At 27.3% G+C, this 19,156-nt stretch overlaps 1 protein-coding gene across 2 annotated transcripts; it reads left to right on the top strand.

The window, feature by feature from the left end:
• Positions 1 to 13,102: 13,102 nt before the first annotated feature.
• Positions 13,103 to 18,185, top strand: AAP2 (amino acid transporter). 2 transcript variants are annotated; one of them, XM_010324021.4, is made up of 7 exons: positions 13,103 to 13,372; positions 15,895 to 15,976; positions 16,069 to 16,302; positions 16,402 to 16,495; positions 16,648 to 16,862; positions 17,028 to 17,170; positions 17,256 to 18,185. In XM_010324021.4, the coding sequence occupies exons 1-7, from the start codon at positions 13,367 to 13,369 to the stop codon at positions 17,901 to 17,903; spliced, it is 1,422 nt and encodes a 473-aa protein (XP_010322323.1). In that variant the 5' UTR covers positions 13,103 to 13,366; the 3' UTR covers positions 17,904 to 18,185.
• Positions 18,186 to 19,156: the final 971 nt, after the last annotated feature.

The raw sequence follows: 19,156 nt of genomic DNA, 5'->3' as shown, positions 1-19,156 counted from the left end.
TTGCGACTAACATTATACATTAATTACCTAGACTGACTTCGAGTTTGTATAATTAGTCATGTTATATAACTCGCTAGGATATATAAAAAAATATATATAATATATATATTTTTTAGCCTATATACATATACAATTCACCTCTCTCCCACTCTCTGTTCTCTGTCGCTCGCCTCTCTTCTCCCTCTCTCAATCGTGCTCGCCTCTCTCTCCCTCTCCCAATCTCGCTTGTCATTTATACAAATGCATATGTATAATATATAGTTATATATAATTATATACATATACAATTCATCTCTCTCCCACTCTCTGCCCTCTCTAGCTCGTCTCTCTCCTCTCTCTCCCAGTCTAGCTCGTCTCTCTTCTCCCTCTCCCAATCTCTCTTGCCATATATACAATTACATATGTATAATATACAATTATCTAACCAATATACATATACAATTCACATTTCTTCCCTCTTTTCCCCCTCTCTTGCCTCTCTCCTCTCTCTCCCGGTCTCGCTCGCCTCTCTCCTCCAAATAACATGTTGCTACAAATTGTAATTATCAAATTATAGCTATGTAAAGTAATGGATTATTTTTAAATAATTATATGTGAAAGTTTCCCTTTTTATATTGGATGAGAGCGAAGTAAAAGAAGAAAAAAGAGAGAATATTTTGTGGTTTTATAGACATCAATTTAATTTAGTAATCTAGACCTTCTTTTTTTCTTTCTAAAATTCCTTTTTGGAATAAGATTCTGGTTTATCATTTATTTGATGTAAACTAAAAAATATTCCACTTACAGTAAATGATAATAAACCTATTATTACTAATTTGCCACTAAAATTGTTTGATTCTTAATGAGAGGTCTCGACATCCTGTAGTATGCTATCTAAATTTAATTGGTGCTTCAAAACAAATTCTAAACATCAAATGAAAAACTAAAAAAATAAACCTACTATTATTTCCTTTGTCTTTGACTATATATTTTTAAATTCCAATCCACAAGCTGTTAAATTTCATTTTCGAATAATGTGAGGAGATTAAATGTAAACGAGTGTAAGAGAATAGAAAATGAAATATTTGTTCTATGCATACGATGCCCACGTTTTGCGTAATTAACATATGTATCACAAACATTAAGCTATAGCTTAGTTGGTAGAGCACCTCGTTTACACCTGCATCAATATTTTTTAAGAGTGAAAATTATATTTTTTTTTGCGGTTCATTTTGTTTGAATTAATTTATTTTGACATGATATTTAAAAAATAAATAAAGAAGACTTTTGAATTTTAAATTTTGTGAATTAAAATTGAAAATATGTCAAAATTTATTAAAATATAATTATATCTTATAATCTAAAATATGTCATTTAAAAAATTAAAATTAAAATTTATTACAAAAAAGAATCATTTAATTTGAATAGACTAATTAAGACCTCATTTGTTTCCATCAAAATTAAGAGGTCTAAATCTGAATACACACCTGAATATTAAGATTTGCATTAAAATTCAAGTATTTTGATCTGAATAACATCTGAATATTAAGATGTGGTCTCTAAATCTGAACACTAAATAATTAAGATTATTTATTTTCAATATTTGAATGTGCATGTGAAATTAACATTAAATTAATAAAATATCATAAAAAGTTCATTTCAAAAAAATATATCCCTTTGATAAAAAAAAGTTTTAAAAATTTTAACAATCAAGATTTGGAAGTACAATTTTCTTCATTCAAAAACTTTGATAAACGTCAATACACCAACAGTGTTCTTGACAAGTCAATACACGAAAATTATTAAGATAAAAAAAATTGAAAGGATTTATGGAAAAAACTTATCAGTTCAAGAGGGAAAAAATGGTGTTTGATTGAGAAAAAAGAGAGAAAGTTTTTAGTTATGAGATAAAAAAGCAGCTTAAAGCAGAGAGGCGATGATTTATTATTTGATAACTTATTAAATGAGTCTGAATTTTGTTAAGAGTCTCCTACAGATCTGATTCATTCATACTTCTTCAGACCCATTAAGAGGCTTTTTGAAAAATAAAACAAATGAACTTAATGGGTTGAATCTGAATGATTCAGATTCAGACCTAAAAATCAAACGTACTTAATAGGCAGAACCTGAATGATTAAGATTTAGATCACCATTAAATTCAAACAAATAAGACCTAAAAGGTAAAGTTTTTGGCAAGGATAGAGTATATTATTGTGAGAAAAAAAATCTTTCAAAGATATATAAGATTGGAGTTCATCACAATTCTAAGGGCCATTAAGATGTTTTCAATTTCTTGATCCTTTTCTATTTGATAAATCTTAATTTTTTTAATTAAAGGTATAATTTATTAAATTAATTTAATTAATGATATTTTTACAAAAAATTAGTTACTTACTTTTACTTTACATAATTATTCGATAAATAGATAAATACTAAACTGAAACATCTATTTTTAATATGGAGATCACTAAAATGAAAGAGATAAAATAATATACGACTAAAAATCTTTTTAATTATAAAAGAAGTAAAATTTTATATTTTTGTTCTCTCTTTTTGGGATTCATTATATTTGTGTGGATCAGACAAGAGTATATAGTCTTTGTTTGACTTTAATTTCGAGTGAGAAAATTGTCAGGCTGCCTTAGACGTTACTTCCTTTGTTTCATATTAACTCAATTTTTGGGTTTTTATTATTGATAAAAATAATTAAAATAGTCTTCAGTTTAAGAAGGATGTCTAAAGTCTTTTTTTTTCTTTTCATATTTTTTGTTTTTTTTAATTAAGTTTGATATTTTTTAAGAGATAAATTATACTACTTGTAAAGTCATTCTTAAGATTTTATACGGAGCACGAATAATCTCTCACAAATATAATGTCGATGCACTTTTGGTCTTCCTTCAAAATTTCACCTATTTTTAATATTAATTTTATCAAGAATTTATGTATCGAGTGTTAATCGTCATTTAGAAGAAATAATAACTCTATGTGAGAGAAGGTGAGAAAAAAATACCTTGTTTGTTGAGTAGAAATCATAATGCGGCTAAAGTTGAGACGTTAATCACGTTAATTTCACGTTTAATAGTATAAAATTTTCTTTTCTTGCAACGTCATATGTCATGGTGTTCTTCGTTTAGCGGTAATGATATTTCTACTAAACAGAACAAGATATTCTTCTTCTCACCTTCTCTCATATGAATATATTATTTCAACCAAATATACAAAAAGATAATTAAACATTTCTTACATAAAATTATAGACAAAATCAATATTAAAAATAAACAAAAGTTTAGGAAAGGATTAAACGTACATCAATATTGCAAACATAAAATATTATTATTACTCTATATAAAAACTCAAAGATGACTTTGAGTCTTAATCCAATAATAAGGAACTACTTTAGTCCTTTTTCTCTCTTCATAAAAGACAATAATAAAAACTATAATTTAAATTATATCCTTAAATAATTTTTATCATCTCACAAATTAATTTTAATGATAATAGAAACTATAATTTAAATTATATCCTTAAATAATTTTTATTATCTCACAAATTAAGTTAATATGAAATAAGAAATTAATTATTTTAGACTACAAGTTGGTTCATCATGGAACCCTCTTTTTGCATTTATTGGAACAATAATTGTTGGTACTCAATCAATCAATTTGATAGGAAAATAATAGAGATATGGACTGAAATGATGTCTCAACAATTTCTTTTTCTTTATTGAAGAAAAAAGAACATAAAAGAAGTCCTCTAAATATATACACACACAAAATAAATAATTATAAATTTATTTTTTTCTACTTCTTAACAATTTTCAACGATCAAGATAATTGGTTAAATTCCATGAAACCATTTCATAGATATACACACACTTTGCTAAATTCAATTTAAAAATGTTATGTTACTTTGTCTATTTTATCTAATGAACATTAATGAACCATCTATCGTCTCAAGTTGAAGTTCCTATTATTTATAAATAAAATGAAAATATTAAAGTAATATTTTATATTTTTGTTTTTGCTATTAGGTATAATATTATATTTGTGTGGCACTGAAATGGACAGTGTGTTTGCCTTCCAGTGGATGATTGTCTCGATGCCTTGATTAATGGTTAGTTATTGAGACACCAACTTGGTTATTTTTACTTTATTTTATTTCTATTTTGGCAATTTCGGTGGTAGTCAATTAATGCGAGGAAAATAAAATAGCAAATATGTTACATTTATTTCATTATCGTATATATTATTATTATTTATACTTTAAAAATATTATATATTATATATTATATCATCAATATTAAGGAAAATATATTTAAATATATGTATTTTGCCTACCAGATATATTAAAATAGGGAGAGAGCGGGTGAGATTTGTTATGTATCTTATATACACGTGAATCACATTTAATACACACAAAATACATGTATATGTATGTATCTGATTGATTCATGTGTATCTGGATATTAAATACATAGGAGAGTGACGATTGACGAGCAAGATTTGTTATATATCAAGGATACATGCAAATCTACTTGAATTCAGTATATCTGGAATAAATTGTACCTAATTTTGACCTTTTTGTATTCTCAAGATACATGAATTTGAATGTATCATGTATCTGAACACACCAAAATTTGATAAGACTGATAACATATAAACCTGAGTGCATTTAAATAATTAGTTCCTTAATTTGTATGATTTTTATGTAAGTTAATTCCTTTTTTAATGTGTGGTTGCAATTTTTCGTTTGATATTTGAGTAGGAAGTTTTGCATCTTTAAATGCCATTCAAATTCATTTTGCATAGGAAAATTTATTTCATGTTTAAACTCATTTTACTTACTTTATTTGACATATTATTCACTTACTTTTGCATCTTTAAATGCCATTCAAATTCATTTTGCATAGGAAAATTTATTTCATGTTTAAACTCATTTTACTTACTTTATTTGACATATTATTCACTTACTTTTGCATCTTTAAATGCCATTCAAATACATTTTGCATAGGAAAATTTATTTCATGTTTAAACTCATTTTACTTGCTTTATTTGACATATTCTTCAGTTACTTTTGCATTCTTTTTATTGTTTGTGGATAAAACTACTAGTAATAGCTATTGTCTGGATGAAATTTACAGAGATTTAACATAAAATTGACTAATACCAAACACTGTTCCACAAAATGAAGAGAAATTCTTTGAGCATTTAGATATATTTTTTGTTCATCTTCTTCTTCTTCTTTTAATTACTAAATTTACTTTTTACCTACCAAAATGAAAGGCCTTAAATTTTACATATTTTTTACGTATCTAAATGTTGGCTTTTCAGGAGCACGTTCTAGAATCTGGCAAAATAAGAAAAAAGAAAACATTTTAGTGTGCAACTAAAAGCTATATGTCGATCTAATTGGTCTACATGTGAGGCCATGACCTTAATTTAACATGCTTTATGGAAATTGGTACAAATGTCAAAAAAATATATAGTTCCATCAATCTACTTAAAAAAAAGAAAATTTGAAATCAGCTAGAACATCGTCATTAATCTGTTACTAAATTACTCGTACCTAACAATTATTTTAATAATTTATTGCTAAATAAGATTAACAATGGATTTGATTTCCTATTTAGCTACATAATATATTTCTTGCTATTTTCTGTTTTTAATAGTAGCACAAAGTTACGACTTCTAACAATATCAAAGTCTGAGAAACTAAAAGCTATATATCGATCCGTATTATGTAGCATATAAAAATATAAATGAGTAGGTTAATTTTCAATCGTTGAGCTAGATATGTATCTTTCTTTATTTCTTATTCATTATGAATTCTATATTTGTATTTTGAACAATATTATGAGTTGCTTAAGTTTCATCACACTTGGTGGTATCACTTTCGATGATTTTTTATTCAATTTTAAATATAATTGAGTTGTTATTTAATTTCCTTCTCTATTATTGTTCAACTTGGTTTTAATTGTTGTTAGTTAAAAACCCTCCAATTAACAATGTGGTTATATCTTGTATTATTACTTGAAAGAAATTACAAGATCAGGATTTAGTTGAACAATGTAACTTTTAGGTTGTTAAGAATTTAATAACTTATACTTAAAAGCGAGATTAGAGATAATCAATTTGTGATGTTAATGTTAGTTTAAGAAGAGAATAACTCTCGAAAAATTATATTATTACTATTGATTGAGAGAAAATTATAGTAAAGTTAAAATTCACGATCAAAGAGAGAATAGTGTTGAAGAAGAAGGAAACTGATGATTGGAACACGTCAAAGGAATAGGTTCAATGCAGTTGACTGACTTGTCTACAACAAGTGTTGATGAAGAAGGAAGTTGAGAATTGAAACATGTCGAATGAACAGGTCCACTGAAGCTGACAGGCAAGTTCGCAACACTTCTAAAAATTAAAGTCGCACTAGGATTAGACTACCTATGTTAATTAGGATTATATTTCGTCTATAATTATATTATGATTCAGATTATATTACGAACGACTAGGATTATTAGAATTATAGTACAATTAGAATTTAATTATTTTATTATTATTGTAGTAATAAGTATTGTAGTAGGACTCTAAGTATAGTAAACTTAGGACTCTACAATTCTCTCTTATCTAAGCAGTATCTTATCTAAGAAATATGTACTTAACATTATTATTCATCAATACAACCAATATTGATCGACATATTAATACTACCAATATTGATCAACCTATCAATAATATAATTATTGATCAATACGATCAATTATCAACATTGCAATCAAATTTTCAATATTTATCAACTTATCAATACACTATTCATACTATCAATACAATTCTTGATTTCTCTTTGTGAGATTTCTCTACGAATTTCTACAAATAGTTTGAAATCATAATTAACATGTTGAGAATTTATTCAAATAATTAAAAAAAAAATCAAGGCATTTTTACATATTATTGAAAGAATTTCTTTTTACTTATTTGATACCTTTATTACTCTTTTTTGTTATTAAATTATTTGTTAGTTAATTCAAAAATCTAAAATATTATACCTCAAAAAGTTGACTGAATTGATAGTCTTAGTGACACAAAAGTATGATTCGAATAATATATGAGATTGATTTCAGACTCAAATTTGGATTATATTTGTGATGATCACTTGTATATCCCCTAATTTAAATGTCTAAATATTTTTGAGATATGCTTTAAATTAAGTTGAGTTAATGGCTAGTTGAGGTACATGAATAGTTTCAACACCTACCAATATTTCACTTTACAAAAAAAGCAAGAACTAATTAATTGATAGTCATTTTCAACTTCTTTTTGAGTGGGTATATAATTCTTGAAATTTGCCTTTATCTTGTAATCTTCAACAAGTCAAAATTTTCAGCTACTATTACCAATCTTGAATACTTTTTGACTCATATTAGGGCAATGGGGCTGCTCCACAAAAACCATATCTTCAAGGGCCCTTTCTGATTTTAATATTTTTTTTATATCTTTTGCAAGTATATATACTAATATTTTTTTTATATCTTTTGTAAGTATATATTATAATTATTATAATATAGGAAAGGTTTATGAATTAAAGGATTTTCAAAAACAAAGAACAGAACATGTTTAATATAATATTCTTATTATTTTCTTTTATTTGTGTGAACTTGACATAATCATTAAGAAAATAATAATTAACAGGCTATGTTACCACACTATGCCTATTATATAATGAATTAATATTAGATCTTGAAAAATAAATAATTAATGTTAAAAATAAAACTTAAAACCAAATAATTATCTTTTTAATACACTGAAAATGACAAATAAAAGTGTTTTTTTTTTGATTTGTTAGTATAATAGATAAATATGTATTGTCTAGTGACAAATCTTGTGTTTCAAGTTTTTAGTGGATTTATTTCCTTTTCTAGAATGGAGTTCCATATCTCTTCTCTACGATAGTGAAAAGAAGTTCCGCTAGGCGCATGACAAGTTGTCAAAATTAGGAAGCTTCTTTCGTTGTAGTAACGGATCCAAAATTGTTATTAAGGAATGTTAATAATTATAATATTACGTAATTCTTCGATAAAGGCTTGACACTCCTTACCCAAGGGTGGGTCCGCCCTATGATGCCTCAAGTTACACAACCAAAAGAAAAAAAGTTAAGCATGCAAAATATCTCGCGTTAGCAAGATATGAAAAATATTTATCCTAATGAAAATTACTTCCACGGCTCAAACCCGTAAAAGAAGAGGAATGAAGTTATCCATATGTATTAGATCGAGCATCTAGCTAGCTACTTTCTTGTGAAAACTATACATGCATAACTCAAAATCATGTTTGTCATTACTTATTCTAATACTAGTCATTTGGTATTTGTCGATCTAGTGGATAATATGGTCCCTTAGCATTTCTCTGTGCAGCTGCTACATTGTTTAAAGAATCATATTCTCATAAAGTGTGGAAGACAAGTTTGGCTAACCCTTCATATTTGAGGTCTCAATTCTCAAGTTCGAAATTTCTTGCTAGCAAAAGCTAAGAATTCGCTTTCTGGATCGAGTTCGTCGCACTGCGCTTGCCTAATGCGAATTACTTTCCTATGTAATTTGCAAGCTATTGCATTAAAACGAGATTTCACCCCATGTGACACACCCAAAAAAAAAGCAATCGCTAATTACCCTCGTTAAATTTTTTTTAAAAAGATTGGCTAGGCAATCACCCAGCTCATTAGCTTCCCACTAGAAAACAATTAAAAATTAGCGACAGAAAAATATCCAAAATTATTTTTAGGTATTGTTTGGTGAAGTTTTCAAATGTCCAAATTTATTTCTGAAAATTGAGTAAACACACTGCATGTTTTAATTAAAATTGATCAAATCTCAAAGAGGAAAGACCACTAATTACAAATTATAGAATAACCTCCTTTTCTTTTCAGTCTGTTTAAAAAAAATAATTTATTTCTTTTATGGGTAACATTTTAATTCAAGTTTTCTAATTGACATATTTAAAGTCACGTAATTAAAGGAGAAATTTGATCAAATCTCAAAGAGGAAAGACCACTAATTACAAAATCATCCTTTCAGAAAGAATAACCTTCTTTTCTTTTCAGTCTGTTTAAAAAAGAATGACTTATTTCTTTTATTGATAATATTTTAATTTAAATTTTTCACGTGGCATATATAAAACCACATTATTAAAAGGGAAAATTGATCAAATCTCAAAGAGGAAAGATCACTAATTACAAATCATCCTTTTAGAAAGAATAACCTTCTTTTCTTTTTGATATATTTAAAAAAGAATGATCTATTTCTTTTATTGGTAATATTTTAATTTAAGTTTTTCCCGTGGCATATTTAAAATCACATAATTAAAGGACAATTTTATATATTTGACATAATTTTAATTTAAGATTACAAGATTCAATTTTTTTTATATTCTTAAACTCCGTGCCAAATCAAATCAGATCATTCATTACGAAACATAGAGAGTATATACTTTTTATGTAATTCTAAATCTAATCTTAGAAGTGGGACAACACTAATTCCTAAAGGTGTCTTATTAGCTCGAACCATATAATGACTCTTGTTAATTAATCAGTTGTGGATTCGAGGATCTTGATATTAAGCCTCTCATATATATCCAAAGCAAAGAGCTAGCTTTAATCTTTTAATCAAGATAATTTCTTTTATGGAGCTAGGAACAACTATCTAATTCCACAAATATTCGTATCATATTTATGAATTCTCTCTTATTTTATAGTTTGAAATAATTATATTTTATATCACTATTTAATAATTACATATTTGATTTCAGGATAAATATATCTAGATGTACGTTTTTTGCTATAAGATATATCGAAATAAGGAAAGAGGCGAATGAGAACAGGAGGGAGGCAAACGAAAGTTATCTATGTATCCCGAATACATGTGAATCAAATTAGATATATATTATCTAAGATACCAGATATGCGAGCGAGACGGGAGGGAGGTGAACGAGATTTATCTATGGATAAATTATACATGTAAATCCAGTTAAAAACAATATATCTGAAACAAATTATATAATTTTAAAATCATGTACCTAAACGTATTTATACGCATCAAAATTTTGTAATTAATATTTTTAATATTACAAACTAACGTGTATATAAATAATAGCTTCTAAACTTGTGAGATTTCAGTAAGATATCTTCTTTTAATGGAACCAGCTAGACAATGATCTTTTGTAATTTCATCTCTAGAATATTAATATTAATAATTAATCAACAATATTTAAACTGATTAAAAAAGTTAAATTAGGTCCATGTTGTTGTTCCTTTAATATAAGCTATATTTATTCTTTTGAGTAGTAATAATTATACAACTTGTAGCTATGGTTGTACCTTTCAACAGTGCTTTTATATATAGTTTCTATTCTCATCCAACTGTTTATATTCTCCTCCTCTTCTTATTCTGTGTTTTTAATTATTTCTACTTTTAGTCAAAGAATTAAAATTCTTTTTTATCTTCTTATGTTTTATTTAAATCCCTTTTCCTATAGTAGCTATCATGTAGTATATAGCTTTCCATTTTGTTTTTATTATTCTCTGTCAGCATTATTATGCCTTTCTTTGTTCTTTTAATTGTTTTTTTTATCTAATTTAATTTTTATTAAAAGAAATAAAACTAGTATATAATTAAAAAGAAGACAAAGGAACTACTTGTATTTTGTAGCAGAGTAGCATCTTAGAAAAGGTATATAATTCTTTCAAAACTGTAATGCATCTAGGAATCCCCTTTTTTGTTTTTATCTTGTTAATTAAATATTATGCCCTTCATATTGTTGAAGAATGATGGACAACTTTTTTTTTTTAAAAAAAAATAATCAATATTATTATGTTAAACATATAAGGGTTTTGTATGTATACAAGTTGTCCTAACAAATTCGAGGATAGAGAAAATCCTGTTGAGAGTGTTATTTCTGAATGGACTCTTGTATGTATACAAGTTGTCCTAACAAATTCGAGGATAGAGAAAATCTTGTTGAGAGTGTTATTTCTGAATGGACTCTGTAGTGTGTGATTCAGATTTAGTCGGACCTCAATATAGACTTTAGATACCGAGTGAAAAAAAAAGAGAAAAAATTCCTAACAATTTTATTTTATTACAGAAGTTGGATAAAATATTAAGTGACAGCAAATTTACTAATTTTATTCTAGCTAGTTTTTTTATAAATAAATAAATATATTTTTTATCATCTAAGTCTCTTTTGATCATTAATATGCAAAAAGTTATCGATGATAGTTTAACATTCCAAATTATTTACATGATCATTTAAATGAGACTAATGAGATTTTGATAAACCTAATTATCCAAATTATTGTATCCAAGGAATCTATTTATCCCCATTTACACCAAAGTCAAATGTAACTCAGTATATTTTGTATATGAGATATGTGCTTTTTAATTTTAATTATAGATATAGAAAATGTATATAGAAAGGCAATAACGTCATTGTAATTTATGTAAGCCTTGAAATGTATCATTCAACTATATATAGTGAATAGCCACGTGCATTCCATGCGTTTTTCTATTATATAAAATGCTATGAATGACCTTCACATATGCTACGATGAGTTACAAAATTTCAAAAGACAAAACATACAAATTCAAACTAATGAATGGTGAACTTATTCAACTAATATTTATCGTCAAAATAAAATAAATACTTACTAAAAATTGCTTTTGTATGAATGTAAGAGAAAATAATATCCCTTATTTTCACGTTCGTAAAAATTTTAATTTTTGAAAAGAAAAACGTGGTTCTTTAGTAATGTTTTCTACTTTGGTCAATTGGTCGTATAGTATCATAAAATAATGGGAGAAGGATTAAAAATATCCTTAAACTATGCAAAATGAACAAAAATATCTTCCGTTTGTAATTTGGTCCAAAAATGCCTAGAAATAATTTAAGCGCATTTTAACCCTTTTCCCTAAAAATTAAATATAACATGGCCTAGGGAAAAAAAAAAGAATCATAGTCTAAGGTCACGTTAACGGTTTCACACACCTACACCTATATATTGTTCAACATTTCATTTTTATGATAATTTTTCGTAAGCACAAATTTAAATTTTTGGCGTTAAGAGGGATTTGAGATTCCATAATTAACTCATTGAGTGCTTTCTAAGAAGGAAAATGGAAGACGAACAACCATGTTGATCGTAATAGATCAATTTTTATACTAATTCTTGCTTCTAACATGAAAGTTTTCATTTTAAGGAAGGACAATCAAAAATTCTTTCACAAAATAATCTATCTTTTTTCGATTTCTTTGTTTTGTATGTAATGAAAAGTATAAAAGTTTTTTTCCCCATAAAGTCCAAATATAATTATCAGTACTCATTTTATTCTTTTTCCCAAATTCGTCTATAGCTTATGTAAAACATACTAATAAATGACACTTTATTCATATCATATTGTCTGTCTTCATTTGTAAATTTTTAAAGGATTTTCACTCCAAATATAATTATCATAGTGTTACATTGCTATATGATCTCGTGAAAACAAATGATGTTTGATATACAAATTTTCTAAACAAGTAGACTAATAATCTACACATAATGCCTTAGATAGATCATGAGGTAATTAAAGGTTAAATTCTCTATTTTAATTTTACAACATTTTCCTAGAACTTTGGTAAAATTAAAGTTAGAAATAGGATACTAATTGTCCCTCCATGAATGGAAATTTATCATTTTTGTTTTTCACTAAGAAGGGAAAAATGGTATAGGATTAATTAATACTTTTACATTATTCTTAAGACTATATTCTAACATGTTTGACTGGTGCAATTGATTGGTGCGTTCATTAGCAACGTACAAATAATTATACTCTATAATTGGTCTCAATTATTTATAATGGGAATCAAATAAGATATAATTCAATAGAACTTATTCTCTCCTTCAATTACAATGGATGAGACTTATCGATATATGAACTTATTCTCGAGTTCGAGTCTTGGTGGAAATTGAGAATGAGAAAAATAATTCGCTTTGAAGCGCCATTTTAAAAATCAATCTTGCAATATGTGAATTCAGATTTAATCGTATTTTAATATGAGTATCAGATATAAGATGAAAATTAAAAAAAAAATTGGATGAGAATTGGAGAAATGCAAATGAAGAATTTTATATTCAGCTTTTGATCTAAAGGTTCTCATTTAAAGAGAGAATTTTTAAATATATTATTATAATTTTCAATTGCTTTTCTACTACTATAAAAATGTTAGTTCATTGCTCCAATTGAGCCACACAACTCATCAAACACTTAATTATATTGTCCTTCTTCTATTTCATTTTATACATATTTGTATAAGGAATTATTTGAATTCATTTGCTTCCTCAATTTGGGAAGCTATAAACAATGACGGTACGTAAGAAAATATTTTTTCTTTTAAAATAAAAAATTGTTTGGCCCTCTTTTGTTTCTCAAAGGCTTAGTTTATTTGGCTTCTCATGTTACGCAATATATTTCATTTGAAACAATTATTTCTAAAATTCTTTCTATTCCATTAAAGTAAAAATACGATAGACAAATAGTATGTTCTATTCAAACTTTATTGGTGAGAGTACATGAATGTGTTATAATTAATTTATTTCTACTAGAAGGTTACTAGTTTTATTCGACCCCTTATTTTTGGTTCAAGTTAGTTACACTAGTCAAACATATATGTATTGCGATTATTTGTTAACCAAAAAAAATTTAAAAAAAATAATAGTGATTATTCTTTTCCACTTAACGAAATAATTATTGGGTTTCACATGCATGATTCTTCAACCTTATTGTAGTTAAATTGTTAATTATTTAGGTTAGAAACCAAACCAACAAAGCGTATCCACAATTAACACGTGGCAGTCGTTTGGTTGGAAGTAAATATTCTATGTATATTAAAATTTGCATTATTAATATCATGTTTGGTAATTTTTTTAATTGTTTGAAATAAAATTCAATATATAACTAGATACAATATTTGATTATTATTTTACTGTTCTACATAAGTAAAAACAAGTATAAGTAGATGTCTTATTTTATCTAAAATATAAAATATTGCATAACTATATTTTGTATAACTAAGTTATACATATATAATCTCTATATAACTATATATTATTACATAACTAATATATTTTTTATATTTTTGAGTGTCACAAATATAACAAGTGAAACGAAAATTTTCACTTTTATGACCATGATATTATAATTGTGGGATATAATATTACTTTTGAACTACCAAGAGATATTTATTGATAGTGAAAGAGGTGAAAGTTAGGGGAAAACAGGCCAGAGTAGGGAAAAACTTTATGCCATGATTCTGTGCTAGAGAATAATACTTACGTGCACATGAAATATATATTAAATTATTAATAGTTCCATCATATATGTCTTTTAAATATATTTATTAGTAATATTTAAATTAAATAGCTATCAGTTTAGTATAGTTTATGACTTTATGTGGGCAACAAATTTAAAAGATTTCTCTTTTTTTTTTCAGAGAAAATAAGGTAGAAATTTACAATAAAAACTTACTGATATTTATGTTAAGTCAATCATATATATTTTATTCAATTTTCTTAATTATGATAAATTATATTGACGTGATATAATTATATTCGATAATTGATTTAAAAACAAAATAAAGGACAATAAAAAAGAAAAAGGGAAATGATATTTAGTGGGTCCCAAATTGAGTCAACCTAACTGAAGTGGGTGCAAACATTTTCTGACTTTAAATGGTTGACTAACGCGTCTCCTGTGTTTTCTTTTTTTCTTTTTAATTTTAATTATCACGTGGCTTACCTCTATAATAATAATAATAGTTTTTTTTTAATTGTATTCTTTTTATTTTTTATACTCCAATTTGTATGATCGAAAAAATCATGTACAAAGATTTTATTCAATTTTCTTTAAATATTTTTAACTTTCCAAATCAGTTCTTTGTCGCTCACAAAACTTTAATTTTTTTCGAAATAAGTTCATATATAACTTAATAAATTTAAATATTCATATTCTTACGACGAAAGCACAATAATAAGCCATTTATTTTAGTTTATAAGAATTAAATAGATATTTTTTCTTGAAATAAACATGGGAAATATGATATATTTTTGTTCTATTTTATTTTATTAAAAATAAAAAAATTAATATTAAATTATTACTCCTTTCGTTTCAAAAAGAATAATCTAATTTAACTTGGAATGGAGTTTAAAGTTATGTCAAATATACCAAAATATCCTTAAATTTTGTGGTTTTAAACATGTCACATGAGAAGTTAAAGTTAAAATATTTTTTCATTCTTTTTGAAACACAATAAAAAGAAAATAGTATCGTTCTTTTTAAAACAGAATAAAAAGAGAATAGTATCATTCTTTTTGAAACTAATAAAGTAATAATTATAATAGCATGACATTATTCAAACTGAAATGAAAATGTGTCGCCTAAAATAAATAATTAATTATTGAAATTTACCCCAATAATAGAGGCTACGGCTTGCTTCCCCCACTTCGTCGTGGAAGTTGTGGAAAACGCGCGTGTGAACAGAGCACTGGCTGCCTATATATAAGCCCATTGCTGCATGTCTTTCTTCAAACACACAACTCTCTCCCCTCTCTACTCATTTACTCTGTTATCTACATATTAATTCTACTCAATAAACTCCATAACCCATTCTTTTTCGTGTTTCACGTTGTTTGTTTCAATATACAAGGAGAAGAAAATAACTCAATTGGGTATTTACAACTGAGAAAGTGTGATCAGTGAGTTGAAATCAGTTGGAGTTTGAGTTAGAGCTTATAAGTGTGTTGTATGTTGCAATCCGTTGGACTTTGAGTCTACATAGCAGAGCAGTTTTGTTTGGTCAAAACTAATTGAACTCTCTGTTTTCTTCTATAAAGATGGCAGATAAACCACATCAAGTATTTGAGGTTTATGGTGAATCGAAATGTTTTGATGACGATGGTCGTATCAAAAGGACTGGTAAAATTTCAAACTTGTTGAATCTCCACACAATTTTTATTCAAAATTCATTCATTTTTTTTTAACTGAATTTTATTTCATTGGATTTTCAGGGTCTGTTTGGACGGCAAGTGCTCACATCATAACTGCTGTGATAGGATCAGGAGTTTTATCATTGGCTTGGGCTACTGCTCAGCTTGGATGGGTAGCTGGGCCAACTGTATTGCTACTTTTCTCCTTTGTTACTTACTATACCTCTGCTTTGCTTTCCGATTGTTACCGGACCGGTGATCCAGTTACCGGAAAAAGAAATTATACTTATATGGATGCTGTTCGAGCCAATCTAGGTATTTCAAAATTCCCGCCTAAAATTCATTTCAATTTTTTTTGTGATTGTTTGATGTTTTTGTTTATATTGATTTGGGTATTTTTTGTTTTCAATTCAGGTGGATTTCAGGTTAAGATTTGTGGTGTGATTCAGTATGCAAATCTTTTTGGAGTTGCAATTGGTTATACCATCGCGTCTTCCATTAGTATGGTGTAAGTGCTAATGAAGCAACTTATTCATGTCTTAGTTTCTGTATGAGTTATACAATGTTTTTGGTAGCTGGTTAAGAAATAAGTTATTCATATATGTAGTTTGATTTGCAATTTGGGAATTCGCCGTAACTAATACTTGTATATTTCCACAGGGCTGTGAATAGGTCTAATTGTTTCCATAAACAAGGTCATCATGCTGCTTGCAATGTTTCAAGTACTCCCTATATGATCATGTTTGGTGTGATGGAAATTATCTTCTCACAAATCCCGGATTTCGATCAGATTTCTTGGCTTTCGATTGTTGCTGCTGTTATGTCGTTTACTTACTCTACAATTGGTCTTGGCTTAGGAGTTGCTCAAGTTGCAGGTTAGTTCAAATTTAGTAGTATTACCTTTTCTTTTTTTTTCTATGTCATTCGGACTCTTCAAAATTACTGTCAGGTGATGTGTATTGGAGGATCTGACAACATTTTTAAAGTATCCGTTTTTTTTATCACACTCTTTAATGCTTGCCCTGTATTTTGAATTACAGAAACAGGAAAAATTGAAGGAAGTTTAACTGGGATTAGCATTGGAACTGAAGTAACTGAAATGCAGAAGATTTGGAGAAGCTTTCAAGCTCTTGGAGCTATAGCTTTTGCTTATTCCTACTCCCTAATCCTTATCGAAATTCAGGTAATTTTTTTTTTTGGAATAAAACACGATGTAATCTTTTCGTTATGTACTTTAACTTATAGATTTTGATGTTTGAATACTTCAGGATACACTCAAATCACCACCAGCAGAAGCAAAGACAATGAAAAGGGCAACACTAATTAGTGTGGCAGTTACAACAGTATTCTACATGCTTTGTGGTTGCTTTGGGTATGCAGCATTCGGAGATCAATCCCCTGGAAACCTACTAACAGGATTCGGATTCTACAACCCCTATTGGCTTCTTGACATCGCGAACATAGCCATCGTTGTTCACCTAGTAGGTGCATACCAAGTTTACTGTCAACCCCTTTTCGCCTTTGTTGAAAAAACAGCAGCTGAATGGTACCCTGACAGCAAAATCATAACAAAAGAAATCGATGTCCCAATCCCGGGATTCAAACCTTTCAAGCTCAACCTTTTCCGTCTAGTCTGGAGGACAATATTCGTGATCATCACCACAGTCATATCAATGTTGATGCCCTTCTTTAACGACGTCGTTGGCATTCTTGGAGCATTTGGATTTTGGCCACTTACAGTATACTTCCCAGTGGAAATGTACATTGTGCAAAAGAGAATTACCAAATGGAGTGCAAGATGGATATGTCTACAAATACTTAGTGGTGCTTGCCTTGTTATCTCAATTGCTGCAGCTGCTGGTTCTTTTGCTGGAGTTGTTTCTGATTTAAAAGTTTACAGGCCTTTTCAGAGTTAAAAAACTAAAATTATTGTTGATGTTCATTAAAAGGAAAAAAAACAAAAACAAACAAGGGCCTGAAGAGGTGTTGACAAGCCTGTTGTTGCTATTGCGTAGGTTTTAATTTGGCTTTTTTTTTTAGTTCCACAACAAAGAAAAAGAAGGCAGGTCCTTGTATGTATGTATCTATGTGGGAAGAAAAAAAGAATCAAGTCTTTTTTCAATTTATGTAACAACTTTTATTTCACTGCAAAGAGGAAATAAGAAATTGAATCAAAAGTTTCTATGCATTTCAACTTATGAAGTTTTGTCATGTGGTATATTTATTACATATAATGCACAATTACTTACATAGCTTTATTCATTTTACTTGTCATATTTAGATGATTTTGAACAAAATAATAAAAAAGTGATATCGTAAAATTATTATTCTCTTGGCTATTTTTTAAATAATCTATTAAATTGATACGGAAAATAAAGACAAACGGAAAACAACTTCTTTTCCACCTTTAGAGTGAGTATATAGTCATTGAAGTTTAAGAGATGCTTTTGCAATTTGTTCACGTATTGTATGATATTATTGTGTATTGTTTTGTATGGTACTTTGTTGTTTCGATTGTTATTTAAATTTGATTATATCATAGCGTTTAAATTTATTATTGGGTAATGATGAAAAGTTTTATTATGTGTAATGACCAATTTGATATAATCGCGTTAATATTTCTTCTCCTTTTATTTTTATTTCTTGTTTTCATTATCCTATTTTATATTTTATTTTACATTTTCAGCTCCAATTCGTATTCTATCATTTTGTAGGTTTATCAATCAAGTTGTTGATGACTTTATGTGTGACATTATGTAACGTCAGAAAATGATATAATCTATCTAAACATTGTATCTATTAAAACAATACAATACAATACGATACAACACAATACAATACAATAAAAATATAAAATACTATATGTTATGAAACAATACATAATAACTCATATCCAAACAGAGTGTAAGGGGTTAGTTTAGTTTGAGTCAAGTTATCCGTGATAATAATCTCGCATTCTATATGAGTTAAGATACACTACAACAAAAACCTTTAGTGACACTAAATACACATCAACAAAGAGTGATAAATTTTTTATCAATATTAGTTAATTGTTATTCTCTCCATTTCAAAAAGAATGATCCTATTTCTTTTTTATTTTGTTTAAAAAAGAATGACCTCTTTCCTTTTTTGGCAACACTTTAACTTTAACTTTCCACGTCGCATGTTT

This window comes from Solanum lycopersicum, chromosome 6 (assembly GCF_036512215.1).
Source record: "Solanum lycopersicum chromosome 6, SLM_r2.1".
NCBI lineage: Eukaryota > Viridiplantae > Streptophyta > Magnoliopsida > Solanales > Solanaceae > Solanum > Solanum lycopersicum.
Note: the sequence above shows the minus strand (reverse complement) of the source record. Positions and strands in the feature narration are given on the sequence as shown.

What these genes read in the sequence shown, in the direction of transcription:
- AAP2 (XM_010324021.4), top strand. An exon ending in TGCTGTTCGAGCCAATCTAG is followed by an intron (nt 16,303 to 16,401) that starts GTATTTCAAAAT and finishes TTTTCAATTCAG; the next exon opens with GTGGATTTCAGGTTAAGATT. An exon ending in TAATCCTTATCGAAATTCAG is followed by an intron (nt 17,171 to 17,255) that starts GTAATTTTTTTT and finishes TGAATACTTCAG; the next exon opens with GATACACTCAAATCACCACC.